The sequence below is a fragment of the Rhineura floridana genome, chromosome 4 (assembly GCF_030035675.1).
Source record: "Rhineura floridana isolate rRhiFlo1 chromosome 4, rRhiFlo1.hap2, whole genome shotgun sequence".
Lineage (NCBI taxonomy): Eukaryota > Metazoa > Chordata > Lepidosauria > Squamata > Rhineuridae > Rhineura > Rhineura floridana.
Window position 1 is genome coordinate 111028129 of NC_084483.1, and position 19296 is coordinate 111047424.

At 42.1% G+C, this 19296-nt stretch overlaps 1 protein-coding gene across 3 annotated transcripts in view; it reads left to right on the forward strand.

The window, feature by feature from the left end:
• Window positions 1–19296, forward strand: part of PHACTR2 (phosphatase and actin regulator 2) — a 227280-nt gene that overhangs the window by 171998 nt on the left and 35986 nt on the right. For all 3 annotated transcript variants that reach the window (XM_061624027.1, XM_061624029.1, XM_061624028.1), the window contains exon 2: window positions 8882–9049. In XM_061624027.1, coding sequence (XP_061480011.1) covers window positions 8882–9049 — 168 coding nt within the window. The remainder of the gene's footprint in view (window positions 1–8881; window positions 9050–19296) is intronic.

A 19296-nucleotide genomic window follows, 5' to 3' on the forward strand; every position in this document is an offset into this window, starting at 1 on the left:
ATTTGTTAGGGTAAGATCCAGACAAAATTGGTTGAACTTAAGTCCCATTGAAATCAATGGGACTTAAGTTCAACGGATGTAGTCTAAATGCAGCTTTTAGTCTGTAAGATGGTACAAGATTTGCTGCTGTTGCAACAGACTAATATGGCTGCCCCTCTGAGCATCAAGCCGTAGCTGCATCCATGGAAGACCTGGATCATGTATAACATTCTCCATGTGAATCCATCATCTGGAATAAGCAGGCTTTATTACATACAGAGAGATTTCTTTTTCCAGACAAGCAGCGTTTCCAACTTTCACATGGAATTTTATGAGAAGGGGTGGGCATGTAAGAAAGCACACTGCAGGGGAAAATATATATATATATGAGAGCAAAGAAATAAATCCATGTATACTGAAGATACAAAGCTGTGCAAATTAATCCTGTGAAATCATTTTTGAACTCTGTAAGAGCAAGCAGTGCTTAGGGAACGTTAGTTGTGTTTTTCACTGAACATATTTCAGGGTCAAATGTTGTAATATCGAGCAGCATATATATGCTGTGTGTGTGTGAGAGAGAGAGAGAAAGACCCTCCACCCATTTGTATCATAATCCCAAGAAAGATGAGAGAGACTTCTCTGCCCACTTTCTCAACATTAAGGCAAAAATCAGGATTCATTTGCAAGCACTGCTACCTACATTTTTAATCCCTTCTCTAGCAGGAGGCCTAATTAACATTTTGTAGCATTGGAAGCCCCATCTGGAAACTACTATTCAACCACCCACATTAATACCCAAGCTTTTCCCTTTCTTTAATTAAAATGCTGTCAGAACACTTAGCTCATGAAAGAACTTCCTGAAGTTAACAGTTGTATAGTGAGGTGAAGTAAAATGCATGGAAGCCATTTGTACTGAACTGTACTTGAAGTACACCTTTCTCTTTTGGATAATTCTACCCACTAGGGATTAGTTATGTTTTTCTTCTTCCATGTAGGAACACAACATCAGCAAGGGGTTCTATTCAAGTTTTATATTGCATTGCTTTCCCTAATGTAACTTTGCAGAGGTTTGTTCCAGTGATAGTAACAAAGGCAGATTCTAAACTAGGATATAAATACCTTACCATTCAGAAGCTATCGCTGAGAGAGTATATGGCTGTGTTCACATGTAATGCGAATGATTTTGCATTGAGAGGATGTGCTTTCGCGAGCCTTGGGCTCGTGTGCTCCCAGTCTCCTCTTATGTGATTCCAAGGAAGAGGTTAGAAGTGTTCACTTCTCTTTTAGACTAAGCTTGTTGTAACATTTGAATCCATACAAAATGTAGCAGTCTCAATAATAGTTCATAGAAACTAAATCAACTTGAAAGCATAGTTTATGAAACTGCTTTGTTTTCAAAACTAAATAACCTCAGTTTAGCATTTATTTAAAATGGAAGCAGAAGTTTCCAATCTCCTTGTAGCTACACCAGAGGAGTAGTAGGGGTAGAGGTACATAAGCTCGAGGTTTACTGTGTCTCATCCTCGTATCACTGCCTTAGTGACTAAACTATGGTTTAGCATTACATGCAAACTGGGGCTTTGATTTGTTCTTGCCAGTGAAGTGGACAGGTTCGTGCAACCACTTCTGTGCTGGATCCTTGCCCTTCTTGGCTAATAAAAGCTAGCAGGAATGGAACAGCTGGCTGGGCCAGGGAAGTGATTAATGCCTCTCTGCAAGAGGGGGTGGTCCCTGGCTGCCTGAAAGAGGCAGTAGTGAGACCACTCCTGAAGAGACCTTCCCTGGACCCAGAAAATCTTAATAACTATAGGCCGGTAGCAAATGCTCCATTCCTGGGCAAGATCTTTGAACGAGTGGTTTCAGGCCAGCTCCAGACACTCTTGGATGAGACCAATTATATGGATCCATTTCAGTCGTGTTTCAGGTCTGGTTTTGGCATGGAAACAGCCTCGGTTGCCCTGTATGATGACCTCTGTCAGGAGAGAGACTGGGGGACTGTGACTCTGTTGATTCTCCTTGATCTCTCAGCGGCTTTTGATACCATCAACCATGGTATTCTCCTGGGAAGACTGGCTAATTTGGGAGTGGGAGGGACTGCATGGCGGTGGTTCTGCTCCTACTTGGTGGGTCGACTCCAGAAAGTGGTGCTTGGGGAACATTGCTCGGCACCCTAGACTCTCCAGTATGGGATTCCACAGGAGTCAGTTCTGTTCCCCATGCTGTTCAACATCTACATGAAACTGTTGGGTGCAGTCATCCAGAGCTTTGGAGTGCGTTGCCATCAGTATGCTGATGACACGCAGCTCTATTTTTACTTTTCATCTTCATCAGGTGAGGCTGTCAATGTGCTGAACCAGTGCCTGGATGTGACAATGGACTGGTTGAGGGCTAATAAACTGCGGCTCAATCCAGACAAGACTGAGATGCTGCTAGTGGGTGGTTCTTCTGGCCAGATGGTGGATGTCCAACCTGTCCTGGATGGGGGTTGCACTCCCCCTGAAGCAGCAGGTTCATAAGCTTGGGGGTTCTCCTAGAACCATCTCTGTCACTTGAGGCTCAGGTAGCCTCGGTGGCACGGAGTGCCTTCTACCAACTTTGGTTGGTGGCCCAGCTATGCCCCTATCTGGACAGGGATAACCTGGCTTCAGTTTTCCATGCTCTGGTAACCTCCAAGCTAGATTACTGCAATGTGCTCTACGTGGGGCTGTCTTTGAAGATGGTTCAGAAGCTGCAGCTTGTGCAAAATGCAGCAGCCAGATTGGTAATAGGGACCAGATGGTTCGAACACATAAAAACGATTCTGGCCCGCTTGTATTGGCTGCCTGTATGTTTCCAAGCTTGATTCAAGGTGCTGGTTTTAACCTTTAAAGTCTTACACGGCTTTAGACCACAATACTTGATGGACTGCCTCTTCTGACATGAACCGACCTGTACACTACGCTCAACATCTAAGGCCCTCCTCCAGGTGCCTAGTCCGAGGGAAGCTGGGATTCTGGCAACAAGGGAGAGGGCCTTCTCAGTGGTGGCCCCCAAATTATGGAATGATCTTCCTGACAAGGTGTGCCTAGCGGCAGCACTGTTATCTTTTTGGCACCAGGTCAAGACTTTCTTCTCCCAGGCATTTTAGCATGTGTTTTTAAATTGTTTTTAATTTTTTTTAAATTGTGTTTTTAAATTGTTTTTGTGTTTTAAAATTTGTATATTTGTTTTTATTGTTTTTAATTGCTGTAAACCGCCCAGAGAGCTTCAGCTATGGGGCGGTATATAAATATAATAAATAAATAAATAAATAAATAATATGAAGTTCTGTGAATGTTGATTCAGCTGCATTTGGATTGATTCACACATGCATGTTCATAATTTCATTACCGTACATAAAGTGATGAGTTGCATTTGTGAACAGACCACCACAGAGAGAATGTTCCTTTTTTATCACATTACCTCAACTAGGTTTCAGCTGCAATCACCAAGAGCTTGATCGAGTCCACAGCTAGTCCAGTTGCCTGCATGTGGAATGATCCCTATAGGCATAACAGAAAACTTTTTTTCACTGCTTCTCCTGAGGACATGAGCGTTCAGTGCACCAGAGTGTAATGAAGAATAGTAAGACAGGGAATTGAGATGGTAACACTGCATCAAGACATAAGTGTTAAGTTGTTTTGTTTTGTAAGTTTGCCGACCTAGGCACCTTCAGGAGGAAGGGCAGGCTACAAATTCAATAAATAAATAAGTGTAGAGAAATCGAGTGAAATGAATGTTTGAACCAGGCCTTAGACAGCATGCATTAAGACTTAACTCTATCTTCCTCCCTAGTAGGGTTGCCAGGCGAGCCCCAGTGATGTCACAGGACATACCACACAACCACAACAAGTTTCCTGTGAGTAAGGCAGAAACCTCAGCATCCCACAACCAGTCAGGGTTCTTAACCAAAACTAAAAAAGCCTGGCAGCCAGTCAGCCAAGGTCACAGAAATCCCCATGCAGCACAACCTGACCTGGGGGCTGCAGTTAGTGCAGAATGCTGCAGCACTATTGCTAACATGAGTGAGATCCTGTCAGCACATAATACCTCTGCTCTGAAATCTGCACTGGTTGTTGATTTGCTACCAGGCTAAGTTCAAGGTGTGCTTTCCATATTACAGGTGCCACATAGTACTTGTTCTGCTCTTGTAAGAAATTGATCCTTTAGTGTGGCAGCACGTATAATTTGGAACTCCCTGCCTATTAACGTTAGGCAGGTGCCGTCATTGCACTCTTTTCAGCACCTGCTAAAAACATTTTTGTTTAGGCGCTATTATACTTTTTATCTGTTTTTAACTTGTTGGTTTTATTATTTTGAATGTTTTTAAATACCTGTTTTAACTGTTTTTGCGAGTAATTTTATTGATTTAATTCCTTCTGTAAACCACTTTGAGGGTTTTTTTAACAATAAAGCGGTATATAAATATTGTAAGTAAAATACATAAATAAATTTCAGTGTCACTGTGACCTTTGGGTCTCTTTCCTCTTTTAGGAACAAAGGAATCTTACCTTATACCGACTCAGGCCATTTGGTACCATCTAGCTCAGGACTGATGACATGGACTAGCACTGGCTCTCCAGGATTCCAGGCAACAGTCTTTTCCAGAGATTGAATTTTGGACCTTTGCATGCAAAGCATGTACCTTACCACTGAGCTACAGCCCTTCCCCTGTTTTAAAAAAAACTTTTAAAATTGTTATTTTCAGTTCACTAATGAATGCACAGCATGCCTAGGGCAGATCCACACCATCCATTTAAAGCACATTCAACATACATTTGAAGCACATGAATCCTACCACAGAATCATGGGAACTGTAGTTTAAGTATGGTGGGAACTATTAGTGTGAAGGGGAAATTACACTTCCCAGGATTCTTTGGGGGAAGTAATGTGCTTTAAATGCGAGTTGGATGTGTTTTAAATGTATTATGTGAATCTGCATTACTTCATAAACTTTGCTTGCATATAAATCCTTTTAATTAATTTTTTTAAATGGAAATCAGCTACAAAGGTTACTTGGTGACTATGGGCCATCTCTCAGCCTAATTTGCCCCACAGGGTGAAAACAAAGAGGGACCATGACCACACTTAGTGTGAAAAAGGCACACTTAAAATGTAGAGGAAATAATAATGTACAACCATAATGTGAAATCGGATACATACCAAGATATAGTATGATGAAATATGTATATAAGCATGAATGTCAAACGTATTTGTAGTGCAATCCTATGCATGTTTACTCAGAAGCATGTCCCAATGCAGTCAATGGGGCTTACTCAAACGGAAGTTTGCACAGGACTGCAACCTCAAGTGATAAGGAACTTCACTCATTGAACCCAGAATTCAAAATTATGCCACTTTAAGCTGCTTTGCAACTGCTTTTCACTTGTTTTATGGTTATTAGATTTTAAATGGATTTATTTCTTGTTGTGAGCTGCCTTCGTTTCCAGCCCTACCTCACAGGATTGTTTGAAAGATTCCGTATACACACACATGCACACACTGGAGATGTAAAAATACATGCACCCTATGTCAAAACCAGTTGGTCATTGCAGAGCATTTTTTAAAAAAATCAGTATTAATTCCGTACCAAATAAAAGCAGTAACACTTAAGTAAGCCCTGCCTAATTGCTTTTTAAAAAAGGATTGGAGGGGGGAGAGAAAGATTTAAAATGCAATCCTTTGCTATGTTCACTCAAAAGTCCCATCAATTTACAGCACAATCCTAACCATATCTATTCAAAAGTAAGTCCTGCTGAATTCAATGAGTTTACTCCCAGGTATGTGGGATTAGCATTGTAGCTTTGCTCCCAGAAAAGTGATTATAGGATTAAAGCATCATACTGGGAAGGTTTTCAAAACAGGTGTCCTGCCCAAACTTGAAGAACCCAGACTCAGACGCAGCTGTGTTTTTTTCTTTTATTGTAGTAAGAGACAGTTTCAATTCAGTGTGCTTCATAAATCTATCTATGGCTTACTTGGAACTCGGCATCTGTTTAGGACTAACTAGACACTACTTTGCGGCATTAAGGCATTAACTCAGCAGCTACTCTCCTCCTCACTCACCTTAAGTAAGGCTGGGCGGGCACCCTGCTTGCATGTGCCAACTGTCACTTTTGGGAGCGTGCATGTAAGGAAAGGCTCTGCTTCAACTGTGTCTGTTGAATCTCCTGCAGCATTCACCTCCTGGCACGAGGCGAAGGCAGAGCCTCTGTTACCATTCCATTTTCCTCCTCTGAGGGAGGGGAGGCTGCCTGCTGATGACACAGGCAGAGGAAGAGGGGAAGTGTCAGGCTGGGAAACAACCGGCTGGTCAGGTTGACTCTCCACAGGGGTATCTGCAGTTGCTGGGGTTGAACTGTCCAAGTCCAGAGCTGGGCTGCCTTCTGGGTCCTACTTCCCACTCAACCCTTAACTGGCTCAAACATCCCACTCTACGTCCTCTCCTTTGTTCTCATTTGTCCACCCCCTCCCAGCAGGGCTCATGACAACGGGCTATAAATTAGACAAATAAACTGCTCTCTTCAACAGCCCAGGAAAATTTAGACTTGTTTGACTCATTATAATTAGAAAACTATAACATACTGTAATGGTATCATAAGCTGCAGCATGTATACACTTTAAAATTTCTGTTCAAAAATTATTTGAAAGAAAAAATAATTTGATAAAATGTATAATATGCTATTTTTTGCAAGTAATTAAAACAACCTGGCATGTACACCTTTATTATAATCATAACTGAAATTGTTTACTGTGCATGCCTACCAAGATCCAGCTGTGATATGTTCTAGATCTCCTGCAAAGAGAAAATACTTTTGATATTGCTGAAAGCTATAAATTTACTAAATTCCTGATGTGCAGACAAACAGGAAAAGGAAGCTGTTTTCAGAACATGCAATGGGTTTTAGCTATAGTCTGGAGGTCAACAAATCCCTTGTCAATCTCAATCCTGACTTCACTTATTGGCTAAAAACCTGAAAGGCAGGGATTAGAGCAGCCGACTTCTAAGGGAAGTTGTGGGGTGTGTGTGATGTTTTGGTATATATCTCTTGAACCAGACCACCTAGGAACTTAATTTTATTTAAATGAAAGCTTAAAAGCCTGGATATTGGGGTGACTTACCCGGAGAGGAGCTCCAAAAACTGAAGTCTCCAGGCAAAAACTGGAGACCTGGCAACTGTGTGTGTAATAACAGCATAATAAAACAAAATGAGCTTAGGGTTCAACAAACTTGAGTGTTCTTGATAATAGCTGGAGAAATGTGCATAGATCAGGTGGAGAGCACACTTGGCAAATAACAGCTTCAGTTCCAAAGTACAATTGAGGAAGTTACTAAACAATGAGTAGTCCTTATAATTATGGCTCTCCGCTGCTCTTGTGACTGTCTCTTAGTTACTTCTTCTTGCTCCTGCTGCTGTATTCTGCACCTGCTTTTCTCCCTTCTCTTGTTCCAGCTCTGCACCCCGTGCTGTTCCCAGTCTGTCAAGTGTGGTACATTTTAAAAGTGCTATATAAGAAAAAAATAATCGTAGATCTTTCTGGCCCTTGCTGCCTGACAGTTGCCCTATCATTGTCATTCCTTCATCAGACCTGTTGTCCCCATACTTTGATGTTTAGGTTCTTTTTGTGGGAAACTGAACATTGTTTGGCTTAAAAAATGAGAATATATACAGGATGGATTGTTTAAAAATATCCTATGCAACATCACAACAGTAAAGGGGATGTCTGAGTCATGGGCTCTTTGGGAGGGTTCTAGAGAAGAAAAGGGAGATGTTTTAAAATGATGAGGTCTAAAGAGCAAATGGGCTTGTGCTCTTTGTATTACCTAAGTATATAGATCTTGTTGTTGTCGTAGTTGACTTGGAGGCACATAACAACGACTTATGGCGACCCTATGAATCAGCGACCTCCAAGAGCATCTGTAGCATTTCTTCTTCCCTTGTAGTGTATGTAATAAAAATGAATTGTATATTCGGTGGGTAAAACTCAAAGAAAATTAAGCACACTTAAGAGCTTAATAATGTGTTTAACTTTCCTGGATTGCTTTCAGAAAACACCTGAATTGTTAAATGTTAAATGTTAAATTATGCTAAAGTTGAAAATAGATTTTTGGAACATTAATTTCTAGTAGATTTTACCAATGCTTTTAATGACAATCATGCTGCTTTGAATTTGTATCTACATTTTGTAGTTATATTGTCCATCTACTGCAGCCTTTCCCAACCAGTGTGCCTCCAGATGTTGTTGGACCACAACTCCCATCAGCCTCAGCCAGCGTTGCCAATGGCTGAAGCTGATGGGAGTTGTGGTCCAACAACATTTGGAGGCACACTGGTTGGGAAAGGCTGATCTACTGTGTTCATCTTTTCTGTGTGTGCCTCAGAGGTCAGATTTCTTTGTTGCTTTTTAATTGCCTAGATGTAAAAGCTTGACGGTAGTCATTGTGAAGGACACTTGTGGCACTCAAGGCTTGAAGCAACATGCAGTAACTACCTGGAATATTAAGAACACCAGTTGATTTGAAAATGAAATATGTTAGACCTTTGCTATTAACAGAATAATGTTGGCAGTTTCATGGCAGTATATTTGGAAGGCTGATTGAGTTCTGGATTTCAGAGCGCCGGTTCAGCATTTGCTGCTATCTTTTCTGGTTCTGGATTAGAATGTAGTTATGCCTCTTTTATGATATTTAGTCTACTAAGTTCGTTTTTATTGTAATTCTGCCTGAGGTTATTTAAAAGGATTTAAATGTACACTACCGCACACTGTGGAATGTCTCTTATTTTTCTGCTCAGTATTTTGAATGTTAAAAAAGTGGCTGCTGTTCTATAGGTTTCATTAGCATAATATGCTGGCTCTTTGTTTATTTGTTTGTTTTATATAGTTGATGGGATAGACAAGGCATCAATTGCAAACTCAGATGGGCCAACCCCAGGATCCCGAACTCCTCCTTTCAAGAGGAAAGGCAAACTTTCTACTATTGGCAAAATCTTCAAACCATGGAAATGGCGGAAAAAGAAGACCAGTGAAAAATTTAGAGAAACATCAGCAGGTATGAGTTTTGACAACGGTAAAGTTCACTTGGTAATACCTTGGAAAGGGTTATGGTTGATAAGATGTTAGAAGTATTGGCCCCCAAGCAAAGAATTGTTGAATTAGCTCTGAATGCCACATTCTTCAAAGCCTTCTCTGGCTGCATATACACTGTACATTTAAAGCAGATTTGAAGCATGTTCTCTCCCCTGACCCAAAGAATCCTGGGAACTGTGGTTTGTTAAGGGTGCTGGGAATTGTAGCTCTGTGAAGGGTAAACTACAGTTCCCATGATCTTGTTAGAAGGGGAGTGCATGGTGTGCAGACTGTGATTGGAACCGTTTTGATGTTGGTCTGAATGTTCCTTTTGGTTCTTGCCAGGTGTTCCTGAATGTGGCATTTGAGATCTTGAAAATTTACCTGAAGTAGTGTTCATAGATGCTAACAACTAATGTGTGCAAGTAAGATTTTAAAAATAAAAAACTCTTTGCACAGCTGCTTTTCCAACATGTATCCAGGTTGGGGATCAAGACAATAAATAGTTGAAGTGGTCAAACTGCTGGCAGGTATCAACAGCAGGGAAATCTATACTTGGACCTCATTTCCTTATGTAGCAGCCAGCAATCTCCCTTTTCTATTGCTGTAACTCCACCACCGTGTCCTTCATTTCAGGGTTCTTTGACTGTAGTTGTTGCTGGTGTAATACCTTTTGCTCCTTTCCTGAATCTGGTTTAAACAGCAGTTTGTGACACAACATCTGCGTGGAAGCATCTGGTTAGCTACTTTGGAAGGCAGGATGCTGTACTGGAATAGGCCCTTTGGTCTGACGCAACAGTGTTCTTAAACTTCAGCTGTACCAATAGGGACATGTTAAACTCTGGCACTGTGAAGTGCCTTAGACAACCAATACACAACATATATTGTTGGGAGATGGCATTCATGCTGTTGTGGATGGGCTTGCACTCCTCCTGAAGGATCATGTTTACAGTTTGGCACAGCCTTTTGAGATAATATCTTGCCTGTGTTAAAAGAGCTCCATTGGCTGCCTTCTGCGTCTGAACTCAAAGCAAAATGCAGGTATTGACTTATAGCCCTAACTGGCTTGGAGAGCAGCTGCCTCACGGAACAGCTTCTCCCATACATCCTGCCTGAGCTTTCAGATCATCAGCCCTTCTCTCTGTTCCAACTTTGTTAGAGGAGAAGTGAGTGCTAACCAGAGAGAAGGCCTTTTCAGATAGGGCACCCTGTCTATAGAATGCCCTTTTGGCAGTAAACAACCCCCTTTTTATTCTCCTAAGCTTTTAATTTTTAGGCATTTCTCCAAATGTCATGTTTAAAAAGTACTTTTCACAGTTCTGGTCCATTAGTTTAGTATTAGATTGGGATACCTCTGCTTACAAATAGGAGGCTTCTATACAAATGGTCTATTGATGTCTTGAGATATGTAAACAAAAACCTTTCCAAGAAAAGGTTTGTAGAATTATTTTCCTGGAACTTTTGTTTACTTTCGTAGAGGTTTTTGTTTTGTTTTGAGAGAGTTTGTGTATAGTCAGATATATGTCCCTAATTATCAGTGTAAATCCCCGTTGCAATAAAAGGCTGTTGAACATGTCCTTGGAGATAAGGGATTGGATCTTGACGCCATGCACCACTTTACCTTGTGGATGGGACCAGCATCCAATTACATTTAGTTATTTTGGTCTATCTTGTACTTGGGTGAGGGAGATATTTGTAATGTGCTTATGCATATTATTTTATTAATGGTACCCAGGGTCAAATTAAATGTTGCACATGGATGCATGTAGCATTCCTCTAATGGGGTCACCCTTGGGGAGCAGTTTTGAGAGGAAAAGGCTTAAGCACCCTTGCTCTTTCTCTTCAGATTGTGGACTACCAAAGCTGATTTTGTTTATTATCGTGTTCATTGTTTTTAAAAAAAGCTATTTGGGGAATGTTACCTGTATCTGTATGTAACAGTTTGGTCCTTAGCCAGATATGTGGGGTGGGGTGGAGATCTGATTGCTTTTGTATTTGGTCTTGTGAAAAACAGCATGTATTAGGTGTGAATTCTTGGATGGAAACCTCAATTTTCTTAGGAAAAATGTATTGGAAAATGATCATCCTGTGCCAATAGTTGAATAATTCATGTATACAGCACATGATATGAGTAGTTAAAATTATGGAGAATTAGATATGGAAATAATTTGTACTGTTGTAGGAATGATGAATGGAATTTTCCCCTTCAGTAACATATTTTCCATGTAGATCTTGAAATCCATGCTGCCAAGCACTCGGTTTTCAAAGCTGAGCAAACAGTTTTCCCTGTCCAAAAGCAAACCTACGGGAAAATCTTATCAGTTTCTGCTTTCTGCTAAAAGGAAGAAAATTCTGTAGTTTATATCTTGGAGTAAAAAGATGTGCCTTCAATATCCGTAGTGAAAGTGTGTGGGAGGAGAGGGGCAGAAACCACTTCTGGCTCTGATTACATCAAATGTTATAATCCCAGAGGAGCAACTCAAAGCTGAATAAAGATATTGAGAAGCAAAAATATCTGGAAGCTTTTCAGAATCTTGGATTACTACATTAAAAAATCAGAATGGGATAATTAAGAGAACCTGAAGGTTTAACAGCTGCTGAATGGCATAGGTGGGGACTTTCAAAGGACAGGTGAAAAATGCTCTCCTGTTGAGCACATAGGGGGTAGAGGATGTTTACTTGAGTAAATATAGAAATGACAGATAGAAATAAGGGACTTTCTTGAACTGGGATTGCGGGAGAACTGAAATGTTCTGATGAAAAGGATAACATTTTAACAATTGTGTACTTTCATTGTAAGGAATGTTTATCCTTAGGAAAGGTCTGTGCTAGATTTATACACAGATTTGCATACAACCCCCACCCCCCATGCTAAGACTTTCAGTTTTCCACAACCACTTCTCTGTGAGGTGATTTACTACCTTGTCACCCACACCCTAACTTCCCAACTCTTTGGGAAACGCGTGTATTTAGCAAAGATGCAATCCTAGTCACACACAAACACGTTGGTCACAGTGACTTCACATGCAAATAGCAAGTCATGCCATCGATTCACTTTCCCAGATGTAGCTCCCAGTTTTCTTCCAATGCCATAAATTATAGCTCAGATGCTAAATCTCGAAGAAGTCTGAATTTATAAAATGGCATTTATTTAAAATAAAACAGAATGATATTCTCCAGTTGTCTTGATTCCCAGATAAAGCAGATTGTCTCCGTTTGTGTTGTTGAAGCACTTGATTTTGTGTTAAGTTTTAATTGCACAAAAGTAAATCACTTCCTTACAAAAGTGTGTCTCTACATAAGTTAAAAACAATTAAATGAAGCATTTGGGTAAATTATTGAGCTAAATTTCTCCAATATTTGACTTTTGCCTACACACTGCTGCAGATTCCATCTCTTTCATATCATCAAAATGCATTTTTGCCTTAATAAATGCGAAGTGCCTGATATTTAGATTGCTTCATTGCTGTACTTTTTGTTCCTTCTGTATAGCTCAGATCTGGTTCCACACCATTAAGAAATCTGATGTTTCTGCTCTTAGCCATGGAGAATTTCAGTTGATGGGTGGCTGTTTCTGGAAAGAAGGAGTTTAGTATAGCTCAGTTCTTGCTGTTTTGACTGCCATACTACAATAGACATTTGATGATGATGATGATGATGATAAATTATACTTGTTTAACATCTTTATTCTTCTTTGTTAATTTTATATGGAAAAGCTGCAAACAGAAAAACCACACTCCTTGCTTTTACATCACTTCAGGATAAGGCTAGCCCTACTACAATACTTTTCAGTATTTTCCCTACAGAATCCGCAGAAAGTGGGTTTTGCTACAAAGGTCACCTAAGGCAGTTGGACTTTATGGCTCCCTTTCTGCCACCTATGTCTCTTACTATGTACATAGTGTGCTCTCTCTCATTCTAGATCGCCCACCTTTTCCATGAGGCACATGGATTAATCCCATAATCCTCATTTTTAGCTATTACTAAGTTCAGGTATATGTAAATGTATATGCTCGTATTTCTCACTTACTCTCTATTTCTTCCTTGTGTTATAGAATGTACGTTTCTTGAAGGCAGGTACCTGTCTTTTTGTCTGTTAAATTCTCTGAAGCGCCATGTAAATGGTAGTGTATAAATTATAATGTGTGAGACAAGACTATCTTACTTGTGAGGTGTAATTCAGATGCTCTGTAAAGCGCAACTACATTAATCTTAAACTACCACATCTGTTCCCCAGAACATTTTGTTTGCAAGAAGCCACAATTAGACTGGAGTATCACTGCAGTGTGTACAGCCTCTTTTGAAAGAGAAAGAGAGAGATGTAGCAATATTTTTAGTAATCAGAAATTGGTAAAATAGAGTAACATTGTCATCAGAAATTGGTGAAGCAGAATTTAAGATTTTTTGGAATCAAAATTAGATGCACAAATACGTTTTAGGCAGAATATGAACTTGAGAACAAAGTGTGTTAATCATACTTTGCATGAACTTGTGGCAAGTAGCCATAGCTTAGTGGTAGAATGCATGATTTACATGCAGAAATTTCCAGGTACAATCCCAACACATCCTTAAAAAGAATTTAAAAAGGATATTGTGTAGCCCTGGGATTATGCAACTGAAGGGAAGCACACTTTGGCCTCTGCCAATGCTATCAGAACAAGGGCCACTGGGAGACCACACCCTCTGTAGCAGGGCTGCCTCCAGGAATGCCGGGGCCCTTGGGCATCAGCCTGCCCCGGGCCCCTCCGCTCCCCTTCCGCGATACGTGGCACGAGCTGCGCCGCGGATCGCAAGACAAGAGCTTCCAAGCCACCCGCCGCCGCCATCCCCCACCACCATCCCCCCACTTCACCTACCTTTCTCTACTGTTCTTTGCGGCTGCGTGCACAGGGTTACCATCAATCACGATGGCGGCCGAGGTTTCCGTAAGGGACTGAAGCCTCTGCTGCCATCTTGGTTGATGGCACGCAGCGCGTGCATTGCGCGCAGCCACAAAGGACAGCAGAGAAAGGTAGGTGAAGTGGGGGGGATGGTGGCGGGCGGGGGCGGGTGACTCGGAAGCTCTTGTCTTGCTATCTGCGGCACGGCTCGTGCCACGGATCATGGAAGGGGAGCAGAGGGGCCCTCAGGGGCCCCCCAGGGGCTCCTGTAGCTGCGGGGCCCTTGGGCCAGTGCCCAACCTGGCCACCCTTTGGAACCGGCCCTGCCCAGTAGTATGAACTTTCTAGCAAGGCAAGACTAAACTTACCCCATTTTTTTGTCAGAGAAGGAGCAGCTACAAAGAGCTTACTCCCTCTCTCCCTCCCCTCAACCTGCTCCAACTTTCTGAATTTGTTGGCTTTTCCTCTTCACTCTCCTCCATTCCTTTTGCTTTTTTGTATCATGTCACAATCTCTTTTCTTTTTACTATCTGTACAGCATTTAGAAAATGTTAGGCATTTTATAAGAGTACAAATAACAATAGCAGCAAGATTGGGAATATTTCTGGTGAGGCATTGAAGAGCTACTGTTATTCAAATTAGGCAAACAGAGCTAGAGGAGCCAATGATCTGACTCAGAAGAACGCCTCAAGATGTATACTAGCAGCCCTACATGTTTCAGCCAGTAGGGTTTCTTCAGAGGCTTTCTATAAGAAACAGACAGCAACATCCTACAGTACATACATTGCTGCTGCTGCTGCTGATAGGACGAACCCAAAACTGTAGTGTTAATATCAATACATATTAATATCCTTCAAAAAAGCCTAAATATTGTTGGTGTACAATAAATATTATTTATTAACTTAGTCTTAAAAAATACTTAACACCTTATAAACGTTAGTGCATGCATATCTGCAGCTATTCCACCAAGCCTTTCTCAGTCTGCATCTGGAATTGTTTTTAGATGTGCTGGCCTGGGCTGCTTTGGGAGGAAGGGTGGGATATACATTTAATACATAACCGTAATAAATACTATTTTAAAATGTATTACACACACATACTTATACAGATATCTGGAAAATATCCTCTTCAATAAATGTAAATGTACTGCCTTCAAGTCGATTCTGACTTATGGTGACCCTATGAATAGGGTTTTCATGAGGCTGAGAGGCAGTGACTGGCCCAAGGTCACCCAGTGAGCTTCATCTATGTGGGGATTTGAACCCTGGTCTCCCAGGTCGTAGTCCAACATCTTAAAGCACTACACCACACTGGCTCTATCCTCTTCAATCATCTTTTTCAAATGCTGTAACATGGGTAACTCACAAAACCCCATGAAATATTTGGTCTTCTGTTAATGTAACAGAAGAATGTACTCTAATTTCTGGAAAATTTTGGAATTCAGAGTTTTCTGGAAAACCCACTTTGCTGCATATGCCTATCAAATAGAGGGGATTAGCATTGTCAGTGATGGGATCATTGGGGGGGCATTATTAAGATGCTACTTTCCCTCAAACGTGATCATCTGTGCCAGTGGCTTATCAGATCGGAGGGAACTGGGATAAGCCTAGTGCACAGAAAAAGCAAAAATGGAGAAGGTTGTTTAAAAACTGAGACTAGAGGACAATAAAGCACTGCAAAAATTCCAATTAAGGAATGCAACACCACTTATATATCAGCTTAAGAAAATACTGTCACACAGGAATGTGTTGTAATATGTCACCTGACTATGAATATTCATGAATAAGTTTGTCTACAAAACAAGAGAACTGAATTGCCTCCCACTAAGTTCTGGGATCAAACATCATGATCATAAACATCATGCATTTGTTTGGTTTTATTTACATTTATTTGGGGGGAAAAGAAATAAGTGATTAGAAGAGGAAGTGAAAAACCTCCATTGTTCATTAATGTATCATGAGAGAAGGTCCTCTATAAAGCAGCAGTGCATTCTGTCTGTGGAGCAGAGGTGGGGAACCTTTGGCCCGTGGTCAAACTTGGACTGCCAGGCCATATTGGGGAAGCCATGCCCACCTGCCCTGCACCTGAAGTCAGGGGAAGGTAAGGTAAGGGCAGGGCTTCAAAGGAACAATTTGGAACTTAAAGTGGGCTCCTGATTGTTCTTCTGCTGGAGCAAGGTATGCTCCCAACCACTCATCAGGTTATGGGTGGTAGCAGCATGCCTTGCTCAAGGAGAAGAAAGCAATTTTCATTCAATGGAAGCTGCTTCTCCCTCCCGGTGCTGCTCTTTCCTACTCCAAAGGGCTTTGTGAGCCTCCTCACGCTTTCCATTTCCATTTCCGACACAGAGAGGCTTGCAAAGAGCAACAGGTCTCTGTTTTCCCATGTATTCTTGTAAAGATGTTGGACAGATTAAGCCCTCGGAGACTAATGGAATCCACTGATTCCTGAATGCTCTGGAGAAGCTCCCAGTAGATAGAGCAGGTGACCCTGTTGAAGCCCTTGTCATGCTGTGGAGGCTCAGGCTCTTGACACAGTTGCCCCTGAGTGCCCTCTGGGACATTGTGGAGCCTGGTTTGCACCTTGATACAGGCTGGACGCCGGCTAGAGCACAAGTGGCAAAAGACATGCTGTGAGGCTGATCGGGCATGAGTAAAACATCATAACCATGCCTATTGTGTGGGGGTGAGGGCAGCGAAGAAGGCTCACTTATCTGCCTCCATCATATTCTCAAGTAACCGTCCAGTGGAGCTTTTCTGTATTGTCAGGGGTCTGTTGACATCACCTCCAGGAAATGGAGTCTTAGACCCTTTGGAGGCCCACTGTGAATTGTTTGTAAGGCACTTTGAGGGTAAAGTTGCTTGCCTCCATAGCAGTCTTAATGCCCCACCCACATCTACTGTAGTCCCCAATGAGGTGTCCAGTGCAACATCTGCTGCAACTTCTTGGGATCAGTTTCAGTTGGCCTGATGACGTGGACAAGATGCTTGCGACGATGCAGCCAGCAATGTGTCTACTTTACCTTTGCCTTTCTTGGTTTATTAAAGCTTGCCAAGGGGGGTTTGACCAAGTGGATCCTGGGTGTGGTCAGTGCATCATTGCGGAAGGGAGTAGTTCCAGCCACTCTGACAGAGGCGATGATGCAGCCACTCCTGAAAAAGCCCACCCTGGACCCATTGGTTTTAGGGAAGGTGATCGAGAGGGTTGTGGTGCAGCAATAGCAAGGACTCTTGGATGAAACAGTTTATCTTGACCCATTCCAGTCTGGGATCGGGCCTGGTTACGGGACTGAATCGGCCTTGGTCACCCTGATGGATGGCCTCTATTGGGAGAAGGACAGGGGGAGTGTGACCCTGTTATTTTTACATGATCTCTCGGCAGGTTCTGATATCACTGACCATAGTATCCTTCTGGGCCGACTTGGTGAGATGGGTATTGGAGGCACTGTTTCACAGTGGTTCCGATCCTATCTCCAGGCTCATTTGCAGAGAATAGCATTGGGTCATTGTCTTTCAGGCCCTTGACAATTGTACTGATGGATGGCCTCTATTGGGAGAAGGACAGGGGGAGTGTGACCCTGTTATTTTTACATGATCTCTCGGCAGGTTCTGATATCACTGACCATAGTATCCTTCTGGGCCGACTTGGTGAGATGGGTATTGGAGGCACTGTTTCACAGTGGTTCCGATCCTATCTCCAGGCTCATTTGCAGAGAATAGCATTGGGTCATTGTCTTTCAGGCCCTTGACAATTGTACTGTGGAGTGCTGCAGGGTGCCATGTTGCCCCCATGCTGTATAACATCTATATGAATCCCATGGGAGCAGTCATTGGGAAATTTGGGGCAAGCTGTCAGCAGTACACTGATGATACCTAGCTCTATTTCTCTGCAACATCTGAATTGGAAGAGGCCATGCAAGCCCTGGACCAGTGCCTAGGCTTGGTGGTGAGCTGGATGAGGGCCAATAAAGTGAGTCTGAATCCTAGCAAGATGGAGGCACTGTGGGTTGGTGGTTCCTGAGTTCGGATAATTGGTCAATTGCCTGCTTTGGATGGGGTTGCAATCCCTTTGAAAGAGCAGATCCGTAGTCTGGGGGGTGCTCCTTGATCCATCTTTGTCACTAGAGGCCCAGGTGATCTCTGTGGCTAGGAGTGCCTTTTATCAGCTTTGGCTGGTAAGACAGCTGTGGTGATTTCTCGACTGGGATAGCCTGACCACTGTTGTCCATGCACTGGTAACCACCAGGCTGGATTACTGTAATGCTCTCTATGTGGGGCTACCCTTGAGGTTGCTGCAGAAGCTGCAGCTGGTGCAAAATACAGTTGTGTGAGTCGTGTGACTTCTCACTGAGGCAGGGTATCGCCAACATGTCACCCCACTGCTGAAAGAATTGCACTGGCTACGTATTAGCTACCGGGGTAAGTTGAAGGTGCTGGTTTTGGTGTACAAAGCCTTCTGCAGCTTGGGACCAAGATACCTGAAAAGACCGTCTTATCCCTTATATACCCAGTCGATCACTGCGCTCTGCAGGTGAGGGCCTCCTGCAGATACCATCTTATCCCAAGGCCTGTTCCGCACAACATAGGAAATGGATCTTTAGTGTTGTGGCACATACCTTTTGGAATTCCCTCCTCTTAAATATTAGACAGGTGCTATCTTTTCAGCGCCTTTGTCGTTCAACAAGCCTTTTAAGTAGAGATGTTTCCCAGTCTGTGTCTGTTAGAATTGCTTTTAGTATGTTTTTAAAGCTTTTTTAAAAAAAGGTGTTTTTAAAGATGTTTTAATATGTTTTAAAGGCTGTTTCTATGATAATTTAGAGTGGTTTTAGTGGTTTTATTTGCTGCCCTGGGCTCCTGGTGGGAGGAAAGGTAGGATATAAATCTAATAAATAAATAAAATACATTTATAACTGAAAACATTGTCTGAATATATTTATGCATCTATTTTGACGGTAGTTTCTTTTTTCTAGCAGGCAGCAGCATCATGCAAGCAACTTGCTGCTTTGCTCAAGGTTTTCTGGATCAGGGCCATAGTGTTCAAAGACTGGATGGGAAACCTATGATCTTCTAGATGTCGTTGGACTGACATCAGCCTCAGCCAGCATGGCCAATGGTCATAGATGATGAGAGTTGTGGTCCAGCAACATCTGGAGGGACACAGGTTCCTTATTCCTGATTTAAAGAATATTTAGTCCTTTGCAAAAAAATAAAAGCAGCAGGTCCCAGTTCAGCTGGCTTGCATCAAAGCAGTCACATATAGACGGGAGAATAAAATGATGTCAGGGCAGCGGCGATATGTGGATGTGTAAAAAGAGTTATGTGACTTGCTTTAAAGCAGTGTGGAACATTCA